Source organism: Phascolarctos cinereus, unplaced genomic scaffold, assembly GCF_003287225.1.
Source record: "Phascolarctos cinereus isolate Bilbo 61053 unplaced genomic scaffold, phaCin_HiC Scaffold_2;HRSCAF=192, whole genome shotgun sequence".
Classification (NCBI taxonomy): domain Eukaryota; kingdom Metazoa; phylum Chordata; class Mammalia; order Diprotodontia; family Phascolarctidae; genus Phascolarctos; species Phascolarctos cinereus.
This window is the reverse complement of record NW_027555625.1, coordinates 318,575,353-318,603,093: the sequence shown is the minus strand read 5'-3', so window position 1 is coordinate 318,603,093 and position 27,741 is coordinate 318,575,353. Positions and strand designations below refer to the sequence as shown.

The following is a 27,741-nucleotide window of genomic DNA, read 5'->3' as shown; positions in this document are numbered from 1 at the left end:
AATTATCATCTCTGCCAATGACTTCCAGATCTATATATCTAGCTATAGCATATCTCTTAAGTGCCATCCCTACATTATTATCTGCCTATAGGACATTTCCAACTAAGCGTCCTACAGTCATCTCAAATTTAAAATGTCCAAATCTAAATTCATCATCTTCTTTCTGCCCTTTCCTCCCCCCAAACCCCACCCCCTTTCCAAACTTCCTTATTAAAGTCAAAGGCACCATTAGCCTTCCAGTATCATCCTCAACTCTTTACTCTCACTTACCCCATTAACCCCCATCCAATCCACTGCCAAATCCTGTCATTTCTACTTCCATGACATCTCTCAGATCCATCCCTTTCTCAATACTCATACTACTACCATCCTAGCTCAGGCCTTTATCACCTGTTTTCCTAGATGACTACAATAACCTCCTAGTTGGTATCTCTGCCTCACATATCTCTCCCTAGTCTAATCTCCTGCCAAACTGATTCTCCTAAAGAACAGTTCTGACCACATCATCCTGCCTGCTCCAATAAATAAACTCCAGTGGCTCCCAAATACCTCAAAAATCAAATATAAACTCCTTTGTTGACATTAAAGCTTTCTGTAAGCTGAGTCCTCCTTATCTTTCCAGGCTTCTTACATATTACTCCTCTCTAAAGTACAACCATATTGGTCTACTTCTATTCTTCGAAAACAACACTCCATCTTTCATCTCCTCACCTTTACGTTGGATGTCCCTCATGTCTAGTATGTTCTTCCTCACCTCTACCTTCTCAGAATCTCTGTATTCCTTCAACACTCAACTCAATTACCACCTTCTGCAGAAAGCCTTTCCCAGTCCCTCTAGCTGCTAAAGTTATCTTCGATCTACTCTGTATAGACCTATTTATATACAAGTTTCCTACCCAATTACCATGTGAGCTCCTTGAAGGCAGGGTCTGTTTTACTTTTTCTTCTTATCCTCAGCCTCACACTACACCTGGCACATAGTAGGAACTCAATATTAATGCTTGTCTGCTTGCTTCTCCAAACTACAGGTTTAAGCTGCACTGCTGAAATAATCTGTATTATATTCAGTTCTAAGGGACACATTTTAGGATGGACATTAAAAACCAAGGGAGCATCCAAAGAAGGGGAAGTAAGATTGTGAAGGGCCTTGAGATCATGACATATAAGGATCAGATGAAGGAACCAGGGCGGCTGTGAAGCCTGGAAAAGAGAAGTTAGCCTATGAGGCCTTCTCTGAACATCCCCTCTCCCCTCAAAATTACTTTGTAGTTATGTCATTTCCCCAGATATCACACAAGCTATTCAGGGCAGAAACGGTTTAATTTTTGTCTTTGTACACCCAGTGCCTGCACATACTATATATTTAATAAACGCTTGTGGATTGCCCAGGGTCAAAATTAGGACAGTAGATGGAAGTTACAAAATGGCAGATTTAGACTTGATCAAAGAAAAAACTTACTAAAAATAACAGTTATCTAAAAAATCTCCTCTCTGAAGATTTTCAATCAAAGGCTAAGTGACCACTTGCCCATTAAACTGTAATGGCTCATTCAAGTATGGATTTGACTTCTGCTGTCTGTGATTATGGCAACTACAAGTATGTCATAAAATGATATGAAAATATTAAACAAAATTTTACTTCATAAAATATTTTATCATAAAATACCTTTCTGTGTATTTTTTATGAAAAAACTTTTTAACATCAACTAAATTATCCTTCCTGACCCCCAAGTCAATACAATTTAAACTTTGCTTTTTAAAAAATAGGTGATCTTCAAAATGTTTTAAATATTTGTCTAGGAAACATTTTTTTCCAACTTCACCAAGCATTAAATATATACTGATATGTTAGGACAAATAAAGACAAAATGAGAACACCTGGTACAATGCTCAAAAAATACTCCTCAATTATTAGTCACTTTATAAGTATTTGTTTAGATGGACATGTACAAACAAAGTGCTGAACTAATTACAACAAAGCTGCTGAACTAATTAACGCAATAATTTTCTTCCACCTATCTTGCCTCAAGGGAGCTAATAAAAATTGATTTAAGAAAGGCCATCTATATGAGCTTCTATACAAAAATGAAAGAAGTCCATTTTGACATAGGGAAAAAAAAGGAAAATTATGAATCAAAGAAGTTTACTAAATGCCAATCAACAATGACTTAAATTAAAACACTGTGTTCAAACAGACCAAATAATATTTAGTCTTTCACCTAACTTGGTACAAATATGGAACAAATTAAGCCAGGAAAATTACATTTATATAGTATTATTCAAAATATAGTGTTTTTAGTTAAAAAGTTGAAAAGGAACCTGGATCATCTGCACAAAGAATTTACAATTTTTATTTTACAATTACAGAAAAACTGAAGATAAAAAACCTTCATACAAAAAAAACACCAATCAAAATTCTAACTACCTGGATACTAAAAAAGTTTGCAGAAGAACAAATTAAGTCACTTATCATGGACTTACTTAATTAGCTCCAAATTAATTTCTACCCACAAGTTGAAAAGGAGTGTCCTCTCATCATAACTGGATCCAGCACAACATGTGGAATTACAGCAAAAGCAGGTCATTCTACTAAAGGTGAAATCTTTTTGTTAGAGGTAAAATTTATCTCTTTCTGTACAACAGTGCTTGTGTTTAGTTCAAACAAAATAGAGGGTAGAGGGAAATGAGTGATACCTCTGCATCCAGAGTGGCTGAAGCTACAATCAATCGAAGATCCCCTCGTTTCTTCTGGATCTACAAAATAAAGAATCAAGAAACAATAATGATGAAGAGTGGCCTTTGTTTTTTTTTAAACAACTACATGCTAGGTTATATTATGAGAAGGGAGGAGGGGAAAGGTTTGGAATAAGTAAAGAGTATATATAAGAGACAAACAATGACTGGAGTGTGGCAAGATAGAAGAGGGTAACATGGATGAATGAAAATCAAATATTTTCTGTTTTGGTACATAAGGTTGGGGGACTAAGGAGAAAAAGGAGGAAACAGCCTGTATATCAAGGTGAGATGAGTGTGCATATATGCAAGTATGTTCATCTATGAGGGAGAAGGATCAGTTTATGAGAGGCAATAAGGTATAGTGAAAAGAGCACTGGATTTAGGAGTAAAAGACCCACAGGTTTGAATCATGGTTCTACTATTTATTAAATGTTGCCTCTGAGTAAATCATCAAATTTTTCTGAGTGTCAGATTCTGTACCTATAAAATAGATATCATAAATGTAAGCTATTACTATCATTATTATTATTATTATTGTTATTATAAAGAGAATTAAAAGCTAAGGAAGATGTCTGGATATGAGTTTATGAGATAGACCAGTGGTGTCAAACTCAAAAAAAAAAATGAGGGCCACTAATCCATACATGAGGCTCACTCTGAGCCACACATTAACTTAGTTTTAAAATGCAATATTATTTATGTTTTATTGTACTTTTATTTATTTTGTTAAATATTACCTAATTACGCTCCGATCTGGTTCAGGCCATACTTGGGAGTGTTGTAGGCTGCATGTCTGACACCTCTGGATCAGACTGTGTGTTTGGGGAATAGTGAAAAGCACGCATTAAATGTGTCTAAGTATTTATGGGAAGAATGTAAAATGGTATACAAAGGTATATTTTCAGGCTGAATATGATGGATGGAGCTATGCTGCAAATCCAAGGGTAATCATTAATGAGGTGATCCTGACATCTAGAATAGAGTTATGTACAGCATGGTGAGAGTATATATGGGGTAGACAGGTATAGGATTGTGCATTAAGAGTATGTTCTTACACTGAAGGAATGGAGGATACATGGAGGGGTGTCATAGCAGATGAGTGAGTGGAAAAGTGAATATGCTTTAACATTGTTTTGTCACTAAGTAGAGATAAACAGTACTAAGGTTGGGGTGAATGGCTACTAAAAATGGATGGATGATAAATTAGCCCTTTTTCACAGACAAGTTATCTTACCTTACCAAAATGTAATACAGATGTGGATGTGGTCAAATTTTTCTGGAATCAACACTCATTATGAACCAAAGAGAATAATCTTTGTCACATGAAGTGTGAATTAATTTAAGGACATACTATGTTGGTTTACTGGAAAGGTTTACTGGAATATTAGCAAGCCAGATACTTCCCTTTGTGCTGTGACAATGCAGTGTCTGTTGATTGAGCAGTAAGAGTATGGAAAAGACAAACGAGAAGCAAATGGAACATATTCTACTCAAATATTCAGGAATTGTCCCTAGCTGCACAGATTTACCTTTTTTAACAAGCCAATGGCAATATCTGTATATAAAGTTCTTTCATGGGCTTCATCCAGCATAAGAGCACTATTAAATAAAAGAGGGGAAAATTTTATAACAGTGGAAAACAACAAGCCTTCCCTATGTGAATAATCAAATCTAGTTTTTGAAAGGTATTCTGGCAATTTAGCCTTCTACTGTCTTTTAGTAGTAGCAAAACTAGTTATCTGAAAATGCAGTGATATTAATACTAATAAAAATTTGTGTCAACTCAACATTTAACACATCTTCAAAGAACAATGCTGTGTTCACTTCCACGTCTAAAAGTTTTAAATCAATAAAATATTACAAAAGACATCAATATTTCATTGTGAACTGTATCATAGGCAGGAAAACTATGTTATCACATGAAAAAACGGTGCAAAGTCCAAAATGCACACAACAGCTAATGACAGAGGGCAGCATAAACTCAAAATCATATTTGACCTAGGCATTATCAAACTACTCCAGGTCTGAAACTTGGACTTTATCTAGAAACATGAAAGTGTATCTTCCCCAGCTTTATCTTAATACATAAAAATGTAGACACATAGTAGGGCTCATTCAACAACTAAGAGAATTTTTTCATCAAGTGATCTTAAGTTCACTAATCCATTATACAATTCCTCCTCTTGGCTTTCACTATGTAGGTCCCATTTTTGTATGTAAGTGGGAAGAACTCAGCACAATTTATTGACATTTCAAGTCATATTTTTAGACTATTTTAAAATGTCTACAAAGCGTTTCTGCTACCTAAACTATAAGATCACCATTATTTCACCATTCTGAGCCTGCAAAATGACTTCTCACAACAAATTTTATTTTAATTAAATATTCAAGCATTAACAAAATTTTAAAAAAACTTGTCAAGAAAACACATTTACCTATATTTTGTTAATAATGGGTCAACCATCATCTCTCTGACTAGCATTCCATCAGTCAGAAACTAAATGCAAAAAAAAGTACAATTTAATTACAACACAGTCTTATTAAAAAAAAACACTTTAAATGAGCTAAAAGTATAATCTATTGACAAGATAAATCTATGTGTAATATCAATCCCACTTCAATAGATTCTAAGAAAACATCTAAATGTTTTGTCTACCAATTACTGTTTGAAATAAGTGGACAATCAACTGGAGCTTGTCTTTTTTTAACTGAGATTTTTGTAGAGATGATATTTAAGATTATATGGTATAACAATACATAATTATTATTTGGGAACCATTTTCCCTGGGCTTTTATTATTGATATTGCACATAAAGGAAGTAGTTAGAGATATACTTGTAGTTTTCCAAAGAAATCTGACAAGTATATTTAAACTAGACAAAGACTGCAAATTGACCATTGTAATTTTACCTTATCTGTTCATTCTCTAGCTCACGTTGTATCTATACTGCAAATCCTAGGAGATCATCAGGAGATAATAACATCTAATCTTTACTTCACTCCAGAATTCCTATTCCAGGCATATCTAAATCTAATTCACTGCTACATCTTAACAGAAATCTCATTCTAGACTTGGAAGAGTAGTACAGTAGTACTCTTTTTGAATTGGACTGCTACATGAAAGTGAAATGGTAAACAGTGAATAAAAATGCAATATTTTACTCACGGCTTAAATGGCAATTAGTTTAGTCTTGACAAACATAAAAGGTAGATAAAATATAAGAAATATGAAGACACAGAAGTTATAACTAGTGAAAAAGTAGTATCTTTATGCTTTGATTTATCAATTTCCACTACCTAGTTTAAAGTCTTTTTAAGTGTAAATATTATAGAAAAGCCATGTGATGTAGTAGGAAAAAAATACTGAATTAAAAGTAAGGACACCCAAGTTTTGTCTTAGTTTTGCTTGAACAAGTCATGTAACCTCTTAGGCCCACACACAGTTACTTGAGGGAATTCAATTAAATAATCACTGAGTTCTCCTCCAGTTCTAAATAGACACATTATTCTATTCTGATTAAATATTTCCCAATTAAACTAAAAAGTTCCTTGAGGGAAAGGACCATGACTCTATTTCTTAGGTCTTTTCCCACAGTGCCTATTTCAGGACACAGTGTACATAAGAAACTTGGTATATTTTTGAATAATCAGTAATTGCATTAAAAAATGTTCTCTATATAAATATGAATCCTTTAATTTCTTTAAATGAGCAGCACATATGTCCTTCCTTACGATAAAGAATAGATGGGGAAGTTTGAACATTTCACCTTAATTCTTGTAGCTTGTGGGTCAGTACAGTCATCAAACCGAATACAATATCCAACCTCATGGCCCAGCACTGCACCCCTTTCTTCAGCAACTCTCCCTGCAACCTTTGAGGGAAAAACAGACAAAATCATTATTCCACTGCATACAACCTATTAAAAACCTAAATAATAAACTTCCTTCGAGTGACTGTATGTGTACCACTAAGAGGAAAGATAACAAAAGAACAAATAGAATTTATGACAATCTCTATGGTAGGCTTCATTTAATTTTTCACATGCTCACACTTTATCTCAACCAAAAAGAGGCCAGATGGTCCAAGTAAAAGAGTGCCAGACACAGAATCAGAAAGATATGGGTTCAAATTCTACCTCTGACACTTAATAGCTGTGTGACCAAGAGCAAGACACTGAAGCTCTCTCTCAGCTTCAGTTTCCTCATTTGTAATACACAACTTACAGGGTTGTTCTGAAGCTCTAATGAAATGTATATAGAGTGCTTTGTGAACTTTAAAGCATGACATAAAAGTTGTAACTGTTATTATCATTATCATCACTAACATTATTATTAACTGGATTATATACTTCTTGAAGGCGGGGAACATAAGTTACATTTCTTGGTATTTCCTGTAACACCTAATAGAATACCTTGCTTATAGTAGAGACTCAGAAAGAGTACTGATTTGATTTAGGTAGAACAAAGTAAACAAATATGATTTCAGAGTAAGCCAGTGTAGTTAACATTTATGAAAACTTCTTAACAGGACTCTGCAAGTAACCCAAACCAGTTATGCAGTCAATAACTTATTACCACAATCATTAACTGATTGCTCTAATAGTTCCCCTTAGACACCTGCTCACCCTTTCCAATTTTATAGGCTGAAAATAAGTAAACAAGTGAGGAGGCAACAAAAGTCAAGATCAAGAACAAAGCACTATATTTTCATTCAGTTAATGGAAAAGATGAGTCACAATTTTCCTACACTTCTGTCAATACTAAAAGAAAAGACTGCTTCAGGGGGAGGCCCCTCCTTCTTCAGATCCATGAACTGAATGGGTTAATATAACAATTCAAAATAATTTCTAAGGTGCCTAGCACAGGGTACTCACATCATAGGCACTCAAATGGATGATAATAACGATTGGGGGGAAGAGGATGGGGTTGGACAGGACACGCAACATAGTATAATAGCACAAGGAATGTCAGACTAGAAGTCAGGGAATCAGAATGCAAGTCCTGACTGCCATTTATCTGTGTGAACATGGGTAAGTCATATGTCTCCTTTGAGCTTCAATTACCTCATCTGTAAAATAAAGATAACAACATCTATACTACTTCACAAGGTTGTTATGAGGAGAGTATTTTGCATAGCCTAGAAGTGCCACAGAAATGTGAGTTATTATTATACTATTTTTCCAATTCCAAAAACTAGCAGTTCTGTGGAAGTGAGTAAATACTAAGGAAATCCAGTATGGATAATATTTTTGTATGCCTAACTGCAACCTACACTGTCACCCCACCAAAATGTAAGATCTATAAGGGCATGATTATACAAAGCAAAGCAGTGCTAGATGCCATGGAAAACCAACAGCTACTAGCACAATCCCACACAACTCTGGACACAAAAAATGCATTTGATAATGATAATATTATATTTGAAAACCAGGATTCCACTGTGTAAACTGTGTATACCCACTGTGTGTCATTACCCTATATTAAAAGCAACATTTACCTTAGTAACAAAATTAAGTACATATAAAAAGTTTTAAATGAAGTATATCATCAGTTAGATCCCACCAAAACAAAAAAGGAAACTGAGGAGCTGTAAAAGAGTGTGCGCATCCCCCTTTCAGTGAGTAACAGTTTCTACAGTTTATAAGGGATCATCAATGGCTTTTTGTTCCACCCACTCACATATACCCACCTAGATTTCACCAAAGAGCAAATCCCAGCATGATGTATTGAAAGAATGTTGGACTCTGAGTCAGAGGTCCTGTGTCGAAATTCCAACTCTGCCACTGATTACCTGTGTGATTTTGGGAAAGTCACCTAGCCTCTCTGGACTTTAATTTCCTAATTTCAAAAAAGGAACTTTAACTAGATGACCTCTCTAAAACCCCTTCCACCTAAATATCTGGATCCCACAGCCACCCTGTTAACAAGAAGTACTGCAACTGTAAATTAAAGGAATATTCAGGAAAAGGAAGAATAAATATAAATTATCTATATTGCCCACAAATTGCCCGAGTGATTTTGCTAATTTATAGCAAAGCAAAATTGTAACATAACTGTAAGTGTAATCTAAGTTCATCAGCAAAACTTAGATAAAAGTATAAAATGGTTAGAAATCTATGAATCATGTAATTATAACCTTAAATTTAAGAGCCAATAATGCATCATTCCTACCTAGACCGGTTCAATTAAAATTATATAGATAAAACATATTTAGATTACAACTGAACTGGGCATGATAATAACATAAAGGAATGACTGAAGAACACAGTGACAGTAGAAGAATTATTGTTGTGATTTAGGATGATAGTAGGGACTCAAAAAGAGTACTAATTTGATTTAGGCAAAACAAAGCAAACAAATGTGTTTTCAGAGTAAGCCAACAGTTAACATTTATGGAAACTTCTTGGAAAAAAAAAACCAAACTTCTTAACAGGACTCTACAAGTAACCCAAACAAGTTATGCAACTATTAACTTATTACTGTAATCATTAACTGATTACTCTAATAGTCAATCAACAAAGAGTTCCCAGGGGGCAGCTAGGTGACGCAGTGAACAGAGCATCAGCCTGGAGTCAGGAAGACCTGAGTTCAAATCTGGCGTCAAACACATGATACTCACTAGCTGTGTAACCTTGGGCAAGTCACTGAACCCTGACCACCTCGCCAAAAAAAACAACAACAACAAAGAATTCCCTTTCTAAATTCAGCAAGAGAATATTAGAAAATTAGTGATAGCCACAGAAAATATTGGGAGGAGGGGGCAGTATTCGTCCAGAAACTCTCCTATCAACATAGATCAGCAGCTACTCCAGAACAGGTTCAGAGAGCTGCCTGAGGCACTAAGAGAGTGATTTGCCAAAGGTAACACAACCAATGTGCACCAAAGGAGTGGGGTCCCAGTCTTTCTGACTCAGAGGTCTTCTCTATCCATGACGTCATGCCGCCTCTACAGAAAATGTGAACGTGCCCAAAACATCTGTATCTTTTAACCAACAGATCTCACTGTTAGGCATACGATGCTGGGGGACATCAGCAACAAAACATCCTACATATGCCAAAATATCTATAGCAACACTTTTGGTGGCAGCAAAGAAATGGAAATGTAGTAGGTGCCTATCAGTTGAGGCATAACTAAAAAGACCGTGATATATGAATGTAACAAAATATTGCTGTACCATTTTATAAGTGATTCTTTTCGTAGCAGCAAAATACTGGAAACTAAGGGGGTACTCATCAATTGGGGAATGGATGAACAAATTGTGGCATGTAAGAAATGGTGGGAGGGAATAAAATTTCAGAGAAACCCGGGAAATCTGTACAAAATGATACAGAGTAAAATGAGCCAAACCAAGAGAATAATTTATACAATCACCACAACACTGTGGAGATCAACAACAATGAAAGACTTAAGAATTGATTAAACAATGATCAACTGCAATTACAGAGGAGCAATGACCAAGTCTACTACTCATCTAACAAAGAATTGATATTAAGGATGTAGATTATCACATAAAGTTTTGGACACAGACAATAAAAGAATCTGTTTTCTTTGATTATACATAATTGTTAAAAGGGCCTGTTTTCTTTTGTTCCTCAAAAGTGGGGGAAGAGAAAACAGATTTTTCTTAATTAAAAAGGAACTAAATTTAAAATAAAATGGATATTACTGTGCCATAAGAAAGAAAAGAATATGAAGAATACTGAATACCATGCTTATATGAAATGATACAGAATAAACTAAAAAGAACCAGGAAAGGGGCAGCTAGGTAGCACAGTGGATAGATCATCAGCCCTGGAGTCAGGAGAACCCGAGCTCAAATCCAGCTTCAGACACTAGACACTAGCTATGTGACCCTAGGCAAGTCACTTAACCCCAACTGCCTCACCAAAAAAAAAGAAAAAAAGAAAGAAAAAGAACCAGGAAAATAACATACACAATGACTATAGCAGAAAGAATTAAAAAAAAAAAACACTGTGCAATTATAATGACCAAATCTGACCCTGAAGAAGAGGTGAAAAAATGTATCATACTCCTTTCACTGCAGAAGTGGAGGACTTATGAGTGTGGAATATTACATATACTGTCAGACTAATTCAAAGTGTTGGTTGATTTTGTTAAACTGCTTTCTTCCCTCTTTCTTTTTAAATCTTAGTAATAAGGGATGACTGGCTTAGAAAAGAAAGGAGAGTGGGAAAGAGAAAAAAAAATTTATTACATGCCTACTATGTGCCAGGCACTGCCCTAAGCACTTTATAAATACAATTATCCCTTCCACATCTCAACTTTCCCGACTGTGGTTTTGCTATATCATGGGTTGGTATAAGAAATTAAATGGGAATTTGGGGGGAGTTTTGCAGAAGCCACAAATGACACGCAAAAGCCAACAGACAATATAGAAAAAGTTTAGAAACTCAGAAATGCACAAAATATATGTATAGTATAGTAAAATATTAACATTTTATCTTTTAATACCATTGTAATTCAGACTTCTCTGGGATAAAGGGAGGGCCAAAAAATTTACACAGATTTTTCCAAATTGAGGGGATGCCTCACCCCTAACCCCCTTGATGTGGAAGGGATAACTATTATTTTATTTGGTTCTCACAACCCTGGGAGGTAGGTGCTATTATTATCTCCTTTCTACAGATGAGGAAACTTTGGCAGAAAGCAATTAAGTGACTTGCCTGCAACGCACTAGTAAATGTCTGAGGCCTGACTTGTACTTGGAGCTACCTGACTCTATCCACTGTGCTACCTAGCTTTGGGTGAAGGGGAAAGATAATATTTAAAAATTAATGAAATAAAGAAACAAAAGAATGAATAAAAACATTTTAAAAAATAAAATGCATAGCCTTTTAAACAGATCCATAATTACTCAAAAGCATTTACTGGAAAAATCAGTCAGATAAAGGACACTTAATATCCAGACTATAATATTCAATAAGATGGCACTGACTCGGTCTGTAAGAAGACAGACTCTCCAGACGGACAACAAACAGGTCCAGAACTGAATGCGGGGGGGAAAGAGGCCTGGGTGCAGAGCTCTAAATAACCAAAAGCTTCTCCTTGTAATAATGGCCCATAGTTTTTGGTGTTTTTTTCCCCCAAACATCAGTATTCTACAAGCCATACTGTGTTGTTGCAAGTCATAGAAAACCAAATTCTCAGAACAAAATTTGTGTGTTACCTAGAGGGCAACGTAGAGTACGTGTGGGCATCATACTACGAAGGAAAAACTAAGCAGGAGAAGTGGCATAAGGAATTACCATTAGAGAGGTTTATGACCAGAAAATGAAGTAGGCCAGTCAAAATAGCAAAAGTGAGGAAAAAGCCAATGGACAGTCCATGTACTCCATTGGTATGTACTCAACGTCAAGAGATTTAGAGGAATGCTCCCAGACCATGGGAGAGCTCCACTGCAAATGATTCATGTTATGGAAGGATATGAAAAAGAAAGGCACAGGATAAGAAGGCATGGATGGGTTATGATCTGCATTTTTGGAGAGAGTGCCCACACCAATGAAATCAGACTATCTAAGTATTTGTACTTATAATAAATAATAAAGGAAACGGTGCTGGGGATGAACATGTGACTACCCTCTCTAATCACAAAATATAAAAATATGTGAATCTATAGTAGCTATGTGACAGTAGATAAAGTAGAGGCCCTGGAGTCAGGAAGATCAAAGGAGTTCAAATCCTACCTCAAACACTTATTAGCTGTGTGACCCTGATTACTTAACCTCTGTCTGCCTCCATTTCTTCATCTGTGAAAAGGAAATAATAATAATAGCACCTACTTCTCAGGGTTGTTGTTAGATCAAACAAGATTATACTGATGAAGTACTTAGAACAGTGTCTTGCACACAGAAGGCATTTAATAAATGTTTGTTCCTTTCCTCCTCATTCCCCCTAGAAAAAGCCCTGGGATTTCATTATGTGCACTTAATCTCATGACAACTCTGTGCAACAAGTTGTCAGATACTATTATCCAATTAACAAATGAAAAACAAGCAAAGAGAGGTAAGGTAACCTGATCTGCACAGTACATGTGAGTGTGATTGCTCTCAAACTTTAGAAATTCACATAGGCTTTATAGAAAGATGGGAAACAGCTTCCAAACTTGATGGATCTACTTATGTGCTACACAGATTAATTTGCATAAATCATTTCCTTTAAAAGGAGGACCTTTGCCTCTAGGAAGACTTGTGGTTAATGTTGGATGTTGACTGAGATCTAGATTCCTGAAAAACTTGCCTCTAAAATACTGATAACTGCTACAATTATTTTAATGTGACCGTGATTAAGTTAAACAACTTGCCCTCAGAATAGAGGATTTACTGCAATATTCTTTGACAATATCCAAATTATAATATGTTAAAAGCAGATTAACCTGAGCAATAAACACAAGAAACAAAACAAAACAAAAAAATCCTCTCCTTCTAATATGGCAAAAACATTCTGCAATCCAACTGTCACTTGCTAGTTACTGCTTTATTAACGTTCAGCTACATTCTCAACCAATTTAATGCTTATTTATTCAAATACTGACTTGAACTTTTTTCAGATGCATGACTAAAGAAATATTGGTAACTAATGTAATTAATTTTATTATTATTTCTAACCTCAGAACAATAAAGAAAGCAGGACCTTAGAGGAGAAAGTATTATGTAATCACTGAATTACAACACAGAATTGATCAAAAATATCTGGTAGACCAAGAATTAAACAATCTTTCTTCATCTTCAGTACTTATAAAGTGACACATAATAATTCTTGAAATTAAAGACAGAATCTAAGGAGGAAAAGAAATGTTAATGAAACTTACTGACACAGCAGCCACTCTTCGTGGCTGGGTCACTCCTACTACTCTTCCCTCTGCTGTCCAGCCAGCTTCTGCCAGATACTGCAAATAAAACAAAATCAATGTACCTCCATAACATATAATAAACAATTTAGTTTAACCAACTGATTTTCATTACTACAGAAATATTTTCCATTGTTATTAATCTTTCTAGAATTCAGAATCTTTGTTTCACATTCACATTCCTTGCTAGAGTCAGCAAGGTCTCATTAGTTGGATTACAAAGAATTCTACTGAAAATAGAATTAATCCAAAGTATACCTATCGTAAGGATCATAAGTAGGATAGATAAATAAATAGATAATGTATAACAGAAACAAGTAAAATAAATAGAATTAATGCAAAATGTACTTATCATAAGGATCATAAATTAAGAACTGGAAAGTACCTTAGCGACCATCTAGTCTAACTCCATCACTTCATTTGGTCACACACTTGCCCAAGATCACACAGGTGGAGACAGGAGTGACAGGGGTAGGTCCTCTGACTCCACATTCAGTGCCCTTTCCATTGTATCAAGCAGGTCATGAGACAATTACTTGCTTTTTGCTCATTTTGAGAAATATATTATTCACATTTAATAACATTAAGAAGGATCTACACACTTCAGAAATGTTTAGTGCATGGAGGTTCAGTAGCTTGAGAAGTTCAAAAGAAAGGTGTTATATAAAAATGTAGCTATAGAAAGGTTTATAAGTCTACAAAAATAAGATAATGGTTACTAGTATACTATCAAAGAATTTATTAAAATAGCCCAAATGGTTTCAAGAAAAAAAATACCTTGGTTGCCAATAAAATATTTTATTTTAAGGCTTTAGTACAAGAGAAAAGAAATAGTTTTTGAAGTTAACAATTATTCCTCAAAAACATTTTATCTGAATCTAAGCAAAAAACAGCAAATATTAAATACATACTCACTTGTGGAATCTGTGTAGTTTTCCCACATCCTGTTTCTCCAACAATCACCACTGTTTGATAGTTTTCTATCAAGTATAAGATGTGATTTCTAAGCTGAAATGGAAAAAAAAAGTGGAAAAAATAATGAGCTGCATGAAACAACAAAAACAAAGATTTTTTACAATCTATGAAATTAGTTTCTTTCTAAAGGGCCATTTAAGTGAGCATATTTTAGAGATGCTTGAATCTTTAATTCTAAAGATATTCACCACCCAGTAACTTAAAGATTATGTACGTGTGTGTGTGTGTGTGTGTGTGTGTGTGTGTGTGTAGGGAATTTTCTTTTATTCACAAAAAGTAAAGGGAACCAGAGGTATAAAATGTTCAACGATCGTGGTGAAGGAGATGTATAAAGTACTACCTATATAAAGGTAAGCTATTATTATCAATATTCCCTTTCCACATGATTGCCCTTTAAGTGTCTGAGGAGAGTTATCTTGTCCTCCTTTCTAAGTCTTCTCTTCTCCAGGCTAAACATTTCTGGCTCTTTTAACCATTCTGTATATTACACTTAGAATCCCTCCATGAGCTGGATCATTATTCTTTGGACAGGCTGCAGTGTGTCAATATCTAAAGTGGGGGTTCTTGATTTGATCTTTTAAAAAATAGATATATTTTGATAACTGCATTTCAATAAAATTGACACCATTTGTAATTAAAATCTTTTTATTCCATGTCTTTAAAAACATTCTAAGCAGAGGTCCATGGACTTCACTAGACTGCCAAAGGAGTCCATGACACAAAAAAAGGTTAAGAATCCCTGATCTAGTCACAAAAAGGAATCCTGGCACCTGGGGCAAATTCAGTTGGTCATATGGGGTAGAAGAGTGGTACAAACTAACACTCCTGTGTATGGTTAAGATAAATTGGAGAAAAGATTCATGACAGTCAATGAGGATGAGTAACTGTGAAGCCAATGTGTCTGAAGGGTATACAGGGGTGGGGAACCTGGGGCCTCGAGGCCATATGTGGCCTTCTAGGTCCTTGGGTGCAGCCTTTTGACTGAGTCCAAATTTTACAGAACAAATCCTTTTATTAAGGGGATTTGTTCTGTGAAGTTCGGATTCAGTCAAAGGGCCACATGTGACCTCGAAGCTGCAGATTCCCCACCACTGGTAGAATCTGAGGTAGAGAACACTGTGAATCTAGTGCTGAACTTATTGGGGAGAGGTCCACATATAACAGCAACAAGGATCTGAACAGGATGAAATGAACTTTATGGGACAACAGGTGGTTTCTGACTGATGCTATCAGAAGCAAAGATTATCCCTCCCATTCCTGGCTCTGAATGTCAGGAGGTTAACAGAAAAGGAGCAGCCAGCCTGGAAAAGTATGTCAAGAAATATGGTGTCTTCAGGTAAAGGATGAGTTCCAAAGAGCACTAGGACATGGGAGGAATATGAAAGGAAGAGATCTAGGATAACAGGAATAACAGATAAGAGTCAGAACTAATCCGGCAGATTATCTGATTCAGTGCTTCTTAAACTTTTTCCACTCCCAACCCCTTCAGTGCTTCATTTTACAAAAGATAAAACTGGGACTCAGAAAGGGGAAGAGACTTGCCTAAGGCCACAAAACTATTGAGCCACTGTCAGAATTCTGACTCAGGTTTTTCAACTCTAAATTCAGCAGTCTATCCACTACATCACCACAGAGAGTTCGAGGGAAACAGAAGGCTGGAAGGCAGGGAATGATAGGAACGGAGAAAGGCAATTGTTGAGTATACTACAGGAGGAGGGAAGAAGATGGGAGAAGAGAGGAAGTATAAGGGCTGATGCGTTCCTACTGATCCTAGCTGTCCCATGGGCTCAAGGTTCTCAGGCAAGGTGCTACCTAGGCACAGGGCAGGGGTAGGTGATGAGGCTGGGTAGGAGAGGGGGCTATACAGCTGGTTGCAAGCTTTTAGGAGGGGACATGTGAGAGGGAGGAAATAGGTTAGCTGAACTGCCAGTGCTGGGGGAGAAGTGGAAATCTATCTCCCCCCAACACCCAGGGAGGAACCCCAATCACTCCGTGCTTGTTTTGGCACAGTCAGTATCTCTCTCAATATAGTATTCAGAATAGAAGAGAACACTCCATATGTGGTCAAATTTTATGACTTTAAAGTGTTACAAAAATGTAGGGTATAATAATAATTAGACAAAATCCAGATACATGATCTACGGCTTTCCCTGACATATCAGTCTATTCCTGCTAAAAAAGGAAATTAGGTTAGCTAGCAGAACTTACTCTTACTGAATCCATGCTGGCTCCTAATGATAACTGCTTTCCTAAGGATTCAGAGACCAACTATTTAATTAATGCTAGAATGCTAGCATTTTGCTGGGAAGTAACATCAAGCCCATGAGTCTATAGTTACTGAAACCCAAACTTTTTGGGAAAAAAAAATTATTTGCCCGTCTCTAACATTTGGCATCTATCAAGTTTTTTTCCCCACATTTCCTCAGGAAGCACAATTTCCTACACTGGGGTGTCACTGGGGAGTAAGAGACTATAACTCATTTGTAAAAACAGGGCTTCTCTTACTATTTCCTCACCCATCATACACTTGTATTTCTGCTTAATGATGTTCATCCTACTTTGACAAACCTATAAATCATTCTCTTTGACAGAAAAGATGGAAGCAAAATATTTCTGTAGTCCATTAACTTTATACCATCTGTCCTGAACAATAAACCTATCCTTTTATTAGATCATAGGATCACATATTTAAACCTAGAAGAGATTTTTCCTTACCATTTTTCTTGTCAATATAATAAACTCCCTTTAAATACAAAGTACCATGTTGTTTAAGTCATTCTAGCATTTTCCCTTTCTCATTATTCTTATAGATTGTACAATTCTTTAATCTCCTTCCTTATTTTGACTTCCAACCTTATCATTCAACTGAAAATGCTCTCTCCAAAGTTACCATGATTTCTTATTTGTCAAACCTAAAAGCCTTTTCTCAATCACCATCCCTTCTTAACCTCTCTGTAGCATTGAATACCTTGACCTTCCTCAATAAACTCTTTGGGTTTTCATAACACTCCTCTCTCCTGGTTTTCTTCCTACATATCACCCCACTGCTTTTCAGTCTGCTTTACTGGACCTTCATCCATGACATGCCCACTAACTGTGGGCATCTGCAGGGCTCTATCCTGGGTCCTATTCTTTTTTCTCTCTGTTCCGTCTAACTTAACAACTTCATCAGTTCCTGTGGGTTCTATTATCATTTTTATGCAGATGATTCCCAGATCTATATATCCAATCCTAGTCTCTGGCCTGAGTTCCAGGCCCACCTTTCCAATTATCTTTCCTTCTAAATCCTCCCCCTCTTCTTATCTTCTCTATCACCTAAAATAGAGTACTACCCTTCTTTCAGCCACAGATGTCCACCACCTCAGTCACACCTGATTCCTCATTTTCACTGAATACACCCATGTCAGTGGCCAACTCTTGTCATTTCTACCTTCACAACATCTTTCATTTACGTCCCCTCCTCTCTATTCATACAGCCATCTTCATCACCTCTTCTTTGTATTCCTGCAATAGCCTCCCAACTGGTCTCTCCACCTAAGTCTTTCCTTACTTCTCCTCCACCTAACTGCCAAAGTAATCTTCTCAAGCACAAGGTCTGACTATGGTCCCCATCTAATCCAGAGAATCTTTATCATCTGTAGGAGCAAACATTAAGTCCCATTTGGCACTGAAAGCTCTTCAAAATCTGGTCCCTTCCTACCTTTAAAGTCTTCTTATACTTTATTCTTCTCCACATATTCTATGATTCAGTGACATTGACCCCCTAGATCAGAGCTGGGGAACCTGTAGCTTTGAGGCCACACATGGCCTTCTAGGTCCTCAGGTAAAGCCTTTTGACTGAGTCCAAGTTTTACAGAACAAATCCTTTCATTAAGGGGATTTGTTCTATGAAGTTTGGATTCAGTCAAAGGGCTGCATTCAAGGCCCTACAAGGCCACATGTTGCCTTGAGGCAGCAAGTTCCCCACCCCTACCCTAAATGTTCCTCAAACATAATACTACATTTCCCATCTCCACACCTTTGCACAGGGAAAGACCCTGCCTGCAGTGATCTCCCTCTTTACTTCCACTTCCTAGTTTCCCTGGCCTTCTTCAAGGATCAGGTTAAATGCCACCTTCTGCAGGAGATATTTCCCATTCACCCCAGATCTCAGAGCTCTCCCTTCTAAGGTTCCTTTGCTTCTACACTATATGTATCTTGTACACACCTATTTATATGCATGTTGTCTTCCCCATTAAAATAGAAGTACTTTGAGGAGAAGGACTGTCTTTTGCCTTTCTTTGTATCCCCAATGCTTAGCACAGTGCCTGGCTCACAGGAGGCACTTAATAAATATTGATGAGCTATTACTCACTATCTCTTGTTAGACTGTAAGCTCCTTGAGTTCAGGGACTTTGCCTTTGTATCCGGTCCAGTGGCACTTAATAAATGCTTACTAATCAACTGATTAATTGATGTGACTATACTTATTTCAGTACTTCAAGGATCTGTGTATTAGTTTGGGTCTTCCCCCAACTGACACAGATCATATCACTATGCCTTCAGAAAACAGCCTTTGGCATATGCTACGGTTGAAAAACTCATCACTCTGGTAGCCAACTCATCACTCTGGTAGCCAATCTAGTGATGCGCCCCTCCAAACTAACCTAGGCTGGTCCTGGGACAACAAACATAAGATAGTCCATTGCTGATGCCTAAAGCTTTTCTAGTCTGGTCAGACTAGAAAATCTGTCAAATCTGTCAAAGCTTGTTCCTCCACTGGCATAGACTTTGAGAACCCAGGGTCAAATCTGCACCTCATTACGGAGCAAAAAGATGATTTTGTTGGAGTAAAATATGTATTGTATATAATAAACATATGCTATTCCTAATTAATTTTAAAGGAAAGATTTTTTAAATGTTTTCATATTCTCAAGTAATACAATATCTAATTGGAAAAACACTAAAGTCTTTCAAGATTTTATGAGGTTACTTTTAATGATAAAAAATAATTCTAAATATTTCACAAGTTGTAAGAGGTGGTAGGTTTTAGGTTTCATAGGTCTTTGATATAGTCTAATAAAATGTTTTACAGAAATTTTAAAAAGTATTGCAGAGAAATATAGAAAGATCAACTGATACAAAGCAAAGAGGAACCAAGAATACAATACATACAATTATTACAGCAATGGAAATGGAAAAAGAACAACAAAACAATCAAAACCAAAGGCTGCAAAATTATTATCACCAAACTTGGCCCCAAAAGAGAGATATGAGAAGATATCTCTGCCCTAGCCCCCTATTCCTTTGTAGAAATGAGGGTCCAGGGCACATAAGGTCGCAACCCACAGTTTAAGAAGTGCTGAAGGGGTCACTAGCGGAAAAAGTTTAAGAAGCGCTGGTGTAGAATACCACACATGACATCAAACTTTTATGATATCTTGACTAGTTTTACAAAACCTTTTTTCTTTTTAAAAAAATTCTTTATTATGAAGACTAGCTCTCTGGGAGGCAAAACAGAGTGGGAAATGTAGGTGATGTAAAAATGAACTGAATAAGATTTATTTAAAAAAACTAAAATTATTGGCTGTACATTCTTTTCTATATATACAATCTTTCTCACTGAGCTCCATAGCTCCCAAAGATTCAATTATCTCTAAGCAGATAACTCCCAAAGCTCCATCATTCTCCTTTGCTTCAATTCCTCCATCATCTAGATGTCCCAAAAGCATTTCAAACTCAACATGACCAGAACAAAACTCATGATCTTTCTCCACAAATCCACCCCTCTTCCTACCTTCCCTATTTCTGTCAAGGGCATTACTATAATTCTAGTCACCCAGATTCCCAACCTAGTCTGTGTAGAAATTAAATCTACTCACCTTTGAACTCTGGCCCTAGCCCACAGGGCTTGGACTGACTGGTGACTGTGTGAATGAAAACCAGCCCGCTATAACTGCTGGTGGCACTAGATACCATACCATGTTTCATCTTCACATACCATCTAGCCATCCACCTAGGCCATCTGTCACATCCATCTCTCTTCTCTAACCTATTTTCTACCTCTTGCTCTGGATCAATAATACCACTATTTTAGGGAAGGTCAAATCAGTTGACTGCCCTATGCATTAATTCATCATCTCTGAGCCAACAAAACTCACTTCCCTAGCCACTACTCTCCTAATAAGCTGTCCTACCCTATCACACTGAAAGCTCCTTTTGGGCAAAGACTGCCTCTCTTTTTTATATTCTTTATATCCAGCCCGGAATATCATGCCTAGAACATAATAATTACTTAATAAATGCTTTTCCATTCATTTTTTTATCACCTACTCTTGCCTCCCACTCCCATTTCCACCTAGTTTCCAATCTTGTCGACTCTATCTTCACATCCCCTCTCTGATCATACAGCCCTAATTCAGGCTCTCGTCACCTCTTACCTGGAATGCTTCGATAGCCTCCAAACTGGTCTCCCAGCTGCCAGTCTTTTCCCTCTCCACACAGCTACCAAATTGATATTCCTAAAGCATAGTTCTAATCAGGTCACTTCAGGGCTAAAGAACTTTTAGTGGCTCCTAACTGCCTCTAAGATAAAATACAAACACTTCTGTTTAGCATTTAAATCCTTTAATCAGATTCCTATGTTTCTATGGTGATTTCACATTACTGCCCTTAATTGTATTCAATGTTTCAGACAAACTAGTCTACTTGCTATATACAACATTCCATCTCCCACCCCTATACCTTTGTACAAGCTGATCCCCCATGCCTTGAATGCCCTTCCTATCCACTTCTGCCTCTTGGAATCTCCATCTTCCTTTAAGGCTCAGCTCAAGTTCCCAGCTGTTCCTTATTCTCTCAGTTGTTAGTGGTCTTCCTGCCTCCCCAAAATTACTTTGGATTTACTTTGCATACATTTTATATGTACTTATCTGCATTCAAGTTGTTTACCTCCAGCAGAAAGTAAATTCTCTAAAGACAGAAGCTGTTTCTCTTGTCTTTCAATCTCTAGTACCTAGCATAGTGACTAGCACATAGTAAAGGCTTAATAAATGCTTGTTGAATTGAATATAAAAATTGTCAATGAGCACACAATTCAGGCATATTGTAATAATATAGTACCTTAAAAACTGGTAACTTTTGTCTCTGCTGTTCTATAGAAAGGGCAGCATGAGGATTATAAATAACTGTGGTTCCAGAGCTTTCTGCTGTACTTTGTCTCTCTTCTGAGATGCTGATACCTGGGCCTTCTGTGCCTGTAAGATAAATATTTATTAAAGTCCTGTCATCTTGTGAACAGATAAATACATAAAAATTAAAATACCCAATGCATTTTTATATTATGTCATTTTATGTTACTAAATTTCACCTTAGGGAAAGTATCTTGAAAAGTGTGTATCAGAATAGGAAAACTCTCACTCTAGTATAGATTATAGTATCAGGAACATAGAAGATAATAATAATCTCATGGCACTCTACTGTGTTCTGGTGATACATTTCAAGGATAGAAGGATTAACTGCAATGCATCCAAAAAAAGATAAACAGGAGGATGCTGGAGAGCCTTGAAACTTTCATATAAAAGTTGAAGTAACTGAGGATGTTCATAGTGGAGAATGGGCAACTTAAGGTAGGTAAGGGGGAAAGTGGAGAACATACATGATACCTGACTTCAAGTATCTGAAAAGCTGACACATGAAAGAAGGATTAAAATCAATTATTCTAGAAGTATCTACTAGAATGCCTACAATGTATAGGACACAGTGCAACAGACAAAGATGAAACAAAAAAGCCTTTACTTTCACAGAGTTTACCATCTAAAAGAATTATTCCATGTGGCTCTAGAAGGCTAAACTAGTTCAAAATTGTAATAACGTAGATTTTCTGCTAAATATAAGAATAATTTTCTAACAATTCTAGCTGTTACATGAAGCAGGACTGAGCTCTCTAACAATGGAAATGCTCAAAATAAGCTTTAATGCCTGTAAAGAATACTATAAGGCAAGGGTTCTTAACCTTTTTGCATCAATATTCCTTTGGCAGACTGGTGAATTTTATGGACTCCTCAAAATAAAATACAAAGAAAATCAAATACATTTAACATGCAGTTACCAAAATATTTTAAAGAAAAGTTCACAGACCCCAGGTTAAAAACCGTTATATAAAGAGACTCCTATATTGGCTGGAAAGATAAAGTTGTCAAGAGCACTCTAAGAACTCCACAACACCTGCTTCAGCCACCTTGATGGCTACTGGAACAAGCTGTCCCCATTCTGCTGGAGGAAGACTTCACATGCTCGAGGCAGATATACCCCTAACTCACAGACAGGTTTGGGGCCTCTCAGATACCCTTAATCTGGTTTAGCCAGTCTGCTGAGATAGTTTACCAGGGTGTGGCTACTGCACATACTACAGCTTCTTAGAACCACAGGTGAGAGCTGGACAGGTGGACAAAAGCGGATGAGCAGCCTTGATAAGGGCTTGGCAAACCCTCACACCAGAGGTGCTAGTCCTCCCTGAATACCCCATACACTGCAAAGGTAAAGTAGATAGCTTCTAAGAACCCTTCCAATTCTAGGATTCTATTTTAGCGCTCAAGGGTCTTTCTCACTTTTTTCCGGGTTTATATTTTCTGAAGGACTAGGGTGGACAGAATTCTAACTTCCAAATAAGCACGATGTTACCATACACAAACCAAAGTACTACAAAGCAAAAGCTTCGTAAATTTTAAAGTATTGTATAGATGTCAGTTATCATTAAATAATTTGCCCCACTATCACCTTCATTTGCCTGAGATCTATTTATCTTTTTAATCTTGTTCAATGTTCTCTCTCTCCAGTCTTTCTGTTTTAATCTTTCCCTCCTGGCCCCTATCAGAACATACTCTTTTGATCACTTTTGCTAATCCATTTTCCTTCCAATTTTTTTTCGTTTTCCTTTTCTTTAGTCTTTTTTTTTAAAAATACTTAGAGTCTCCCCATCTCACCCACACTGGAAGTGCAGGGGTTGTTCACTGCCTGATCCCCACCACTGATTGGCTTGGCAGCTTTGGCCTGATCCATTTCTGATTTGGATTTTGACAACTTGGTGACCCCATGCTCCCATGGGCTCACCATATTAATGCTGAACTAAGTGGGACACCTAAATGGCACAATCTGCTGAACTCTTGAGCTCAAGAGATCCACCAGCCTCAGCATCCACAGCAGCTAGAATTACATGAGTATATCACCACACCTGATTTTTTTCTCTTAAAAAATATTATTTGTTATATATGGGACGATAACTTTCTGGGAGAAAGATCTAAGGAGAAATTTAAGCAATATAAAAATGAATATTTATTTTTAAAAATATTCCCTTTAGGACCTCAGAGTTTACTCACTTTATTTTATAAATGAGAAATTGAGGCGCAGAGAGGTGAAGGATTTAACTCAAGGAACTTCTAGCTAATAATAAATATAGATGGGAATAGAAGCTAGGTCTTCCTAGCTATACAACAGGTATGCATGGCTTCTTTGTAAGTACCATATTCAAAACACATACGGTGATCAGACTTATTTTGGTTGGTGAATGATCATAAAGTCTCAAGCACTATATAGCCTATCTAAGACTGTGTTTCAGAAATCAACAGACAAGCTAAAGTCAAGTGAGGAAAAAAAATCCTAATTAAACTGCTAAGATATTTCAGATGAATATGTAGTTGCATTATTTTGATCCAATTATTAGGACAACTGCTTAAATCTGTACTCTACTTCACAGTATACACTATGAAGGGGGTAAATTCTGCCCCCCCATTTCAAAGCCCACCAGCTCAAGAAATTTTTGTTTTGTTTTCATAAAATAATTGTGAACTTAATAAACATCAATGGCCATACAAAATAAGCATTGTTGTATATACACTGAAGAACAGGAGAGGCTTTTATACAGAGAACTGTAAATTTATTTGTAGATCTTGCTTTTCTTTGTAAGTATACAATAAATCCAACATGTAAATTTTTTAAAAAAAAATTCCCTTTACAACTCCTACTGAATTTCTGCTCTGAACATTTCCTCCATTTGAAAAGACTGAAACCTTTCCTCATGCTTGTGATTTAACACTGCTTCTCGATTACACTACTGCCCCCATCACCAGTTTTCACTCCACCCAAGCTTCCTCTTCCTCACTTACCCCTTCCTTCTCCTATAACTAAGGGTACCACTGTATCTTCTGTTATGAAATGTTTTATAAGACAGCTGCCACACAGTATTTACCTGGTCTCCTCCCTTTAAAAGATTTCCATTCAACCAAATCAGAAATTCAATAATGTTTTCTACTACCAGTAAATTCCCCAGCCCATTCTATATTTTTTTATGATCCTCTTCAGCCTGTGGAGCACTATTCTTTGCTTAAAGCAATGAAAGCCATGCCATTTATTAGTGAAATTTCTGAAAAATCATCAAATCTTAAATGCCTGTTTTCTTTACCTATAAAATGTGACTAATGGCTGTTTTAATTCAGTATTCCCCTTTCCTTGATGTTTGCTTATATATATATTTTTCAAAACTGCTACCTATAATAAAATCATTAGTTTCATTCACCATAATTTTAAAGTGATTCTGTACTTTAAAAATCTAATGAAATCAATACATTTCAGAGTATTAGTGAACTTCATTTGAAAAAAAGAAAAAGAACCAGAAGGTAAAGGATTAACAATAGTAGCCTTAGCCTATGAAAATTAACTTTTTAAGGCTTTTTATAAGAACTCAGAGTAGAACTTACCCAAAATGAACATTCTTGCTTCAATATCTTAATTTAAACTGATTTTTATGGGACTGTGTCTCTATGTAAACTCTGAGTACATCTTTCAAAAAAAAAAAGCATTTATTTACTAGCTAAAAGTGAATAAGGCTCATTGAATACAATTCAATGAGAATGGAGAATGTTCAATGAAAAGGGAGACTGAATCTTAGGCTGTAAAGGACAAAAAAAGGAATATACAAACTTTCCATTTGCTTAGAGAGGGCACAAACTGCAGTAGCAATAAATTCATATGTTGTTTAAGGCAGGAAACATCAACAGTCTACTAGAAAACTGAAAAAAATCTGTTTAAATCTTACATCAAGAAAAGCAATATTCTTTTCCCTCTTTTTTTGTATTGATTCCCCAAAAAATCCAAATAGTCCAAATAATAAAAAAACTAATTTGGAAATATTTCTCTAAGCCCAAGCCTTCCCAAGTTTTTTTAAAATTTCTTACTTATTTTCTTATACTTATGTCTATTATCCTATTTCTTATTCTTAGAGTAGCTAGTAACTGTTGTCAGTAAATAACTGGTGATTGAGTGACTACTATTACAGCTTGCAAAAAAAGTAGTTTTATGAATTTATAGACAAATGCTAGATTGCAATGACTAAAATCCAGTCCTGAACTGTCAGTTAAAAATATATGATTTCAGGATAACTAAGGGAGAAAATGAGTGGAGAGGGTGTGAAAAACAGGTTGGAAAGACATTCCAAAATGTGACAGAACAAGATAGCAATATTGAAGCAATTTGGTACTATTTAAGATGAGCCAAAAAAAAAAAAAGCCAGGATCTGATTCTTTAAACATCCATCATTCAATAAGGCTTCTACTAATTTACATCCAGGTTTCACATTTTGACCAGTCATTATCTTCCTTGAAAAATGAGGCAGGGGATAAATACATATCCCATTTGTTAAGGATACTTATTAGATTGGTAGGTTTGTTCTAATTATCCCTGTTCAATTCTTGCTACTTGTTAATCGCCGGTAACTTAAAATGCTGAATCATAAGATTGCATTTGGGGAAAACTACAGTCTACAGATTATTTGCAGAAAAGAATTATGTCTGGGTCAGGCGAATTCCAAAGGACTCACGATGAAAAACCTTCCACCTCCAGAGAGAACTGATGAACTCTGAGTGAAGACTGAAACATTATTTTTTTCTCTCTCTCTTCTCTTCCTTCTCCTTCTTCGAAACATGGCTAATACAGAAATGTTTTACATGACTTCACATGTATAACAGGTATCATACTGCTTGATTTCCCCTCAATTAGTGGAGGAAGAGAATTTGGAACTCAAAAGAATTTTTTAATGAATGTTTAAAATTAATAAACGATAAAGAAAATGGAATTCAAAAACTATGCCTATTTGGTCGTCTGAGATACAGAAAGCATCCCAAACCTGAGGATCTCACACAACTTCCCTGCAATCCTCTTTGCCTCAACAGGCAGGTCACGGCGAACGAGGGAGCGCCTCTCGGTCTGGTAACAGACCCTGACGCTAAAGATCGCGAAGTGACCGAAGAAAGCACAAAGTAACCAGAAAAGAAGGGCAGAGGAAAGGCGCGATGGGGACAGAGAAACCCAACTCTGTGACAGAGATTTATGAAACTGCACCACAGAAGGGCAGGGCTCCCCGGGTGCCCGAGTCTGACCGCTGGGCCAGGAGAGAATCCCGCCCGCAGGGATGGCAAAGGGTGCTGGTGCCCGGTGGAGAAGCCAGAGACGTGGGTTCAAGTCCAGGAGTCCACCACGTCTTAGCTGGGCGACCCTGAGCAGGCCAATTCCCCACTCTGAACCGCAGTTTCTTCATCTGTAAAATGGGAATGAAACCATCGACCTTATGGTGAGGAAAACGCTTTGTAAAAGATTAAAGTGAAATGCGGGCCGTCACGACTCTAGAGGCCCAGCGTCCCCCAAAGGCAGCGGGGACTGGAGGGAGGAGGGGTAGTCCTCTATTCCGGCCACCGCCAAAGAACCAGGTGCGAGAGTGACCGGGCAGGGGCTGCGGGAGGCCAGGGCAGACCTCGGTCCAGGGGCTGCGTTCTTTCAGGCGTGCTCCAGAAGACCCCTGCACTCTGGGGCCTCGCGCCGGGCCGACCCACCCCACACACTCCCAAGCCCGAGCACCTTCAGGGCCTTACCGGGTTTCCAGAACTTCACAGGTCCCATGGGCGCGGCCATCTTGGGGTGAAAGGTCACCGCGAGGGCTCCGCCCCCGGCCGCGGGCGAGCCCGGGAGCGAGGGAGGAGAGGGGGGCGGGGCGGCAGAGGTAACCGGCGCGGCCACGGGCTCAGCCTCAGCCGCTGTGAAGACTCGCGATCGCCCCTTTCCGCTTCTATTCCACTACACTAGGGGCCTACGGCGGCGGCGCCAGGGGACTGGGACGTTCTCAAGGCCGGGCGCT

The 27,741-nt window shown here is 37.1% G+C and overlaps 1 protein-coding gene across 2 annotated transcripts in view; it reads right to left on the bottom strand.

Moving 5' to 3' along the window:
* DHX35 (DEAH-box helicase 35) overlaps positions 1 to 27,741 on the bottom strand; it is a 61,714-nt gene extending 33,973 nt beyond the window's left edge. The window contains exons 1-8 of one of the 2 annotated variants that reach the window (XM_078150228.1): positions 27,479 to 27,741; positions 21,681 to 21,814; positions 14,520 to 14,612; positions 13,566 to 13,643; positions 6,504 to 6,608; positions 5,172 to 5,233; positions 4,266 to 4,335; positions 2,695 to 2,754 (exon numbers count right to left, since the gene is read on the bottom strand). In XM_078150228.1, coding sequence (XP_078006354.1) covers positions 2,695 to 2,754; positions 4,266 to 4,335; positions 5,172 to 5,233; positions 6,504 to 6,608; positions 13,566 to 13,643; positions 14,520 to 14,612; positions 21,681 to 21,814; positions 27,479 to 27,518 — 642 coding nt within the window. In that variant the 5' untranslated portion in view covers positions 27,519 to 27,741. The remainder of the gene's footprint in view (positions 1 to 2,694; positions 2,755 to 4,265; positions 4,336 to 5,171; positions 5,234 to 6,503; positions 6,609 to 13,565; positions 13,644 to 14,519; positions 14,613 to 21,680; positions 21,815 to 27,478) is intronic. The other variant, XM_020990811.2, reaches the window with a different exon arrangement.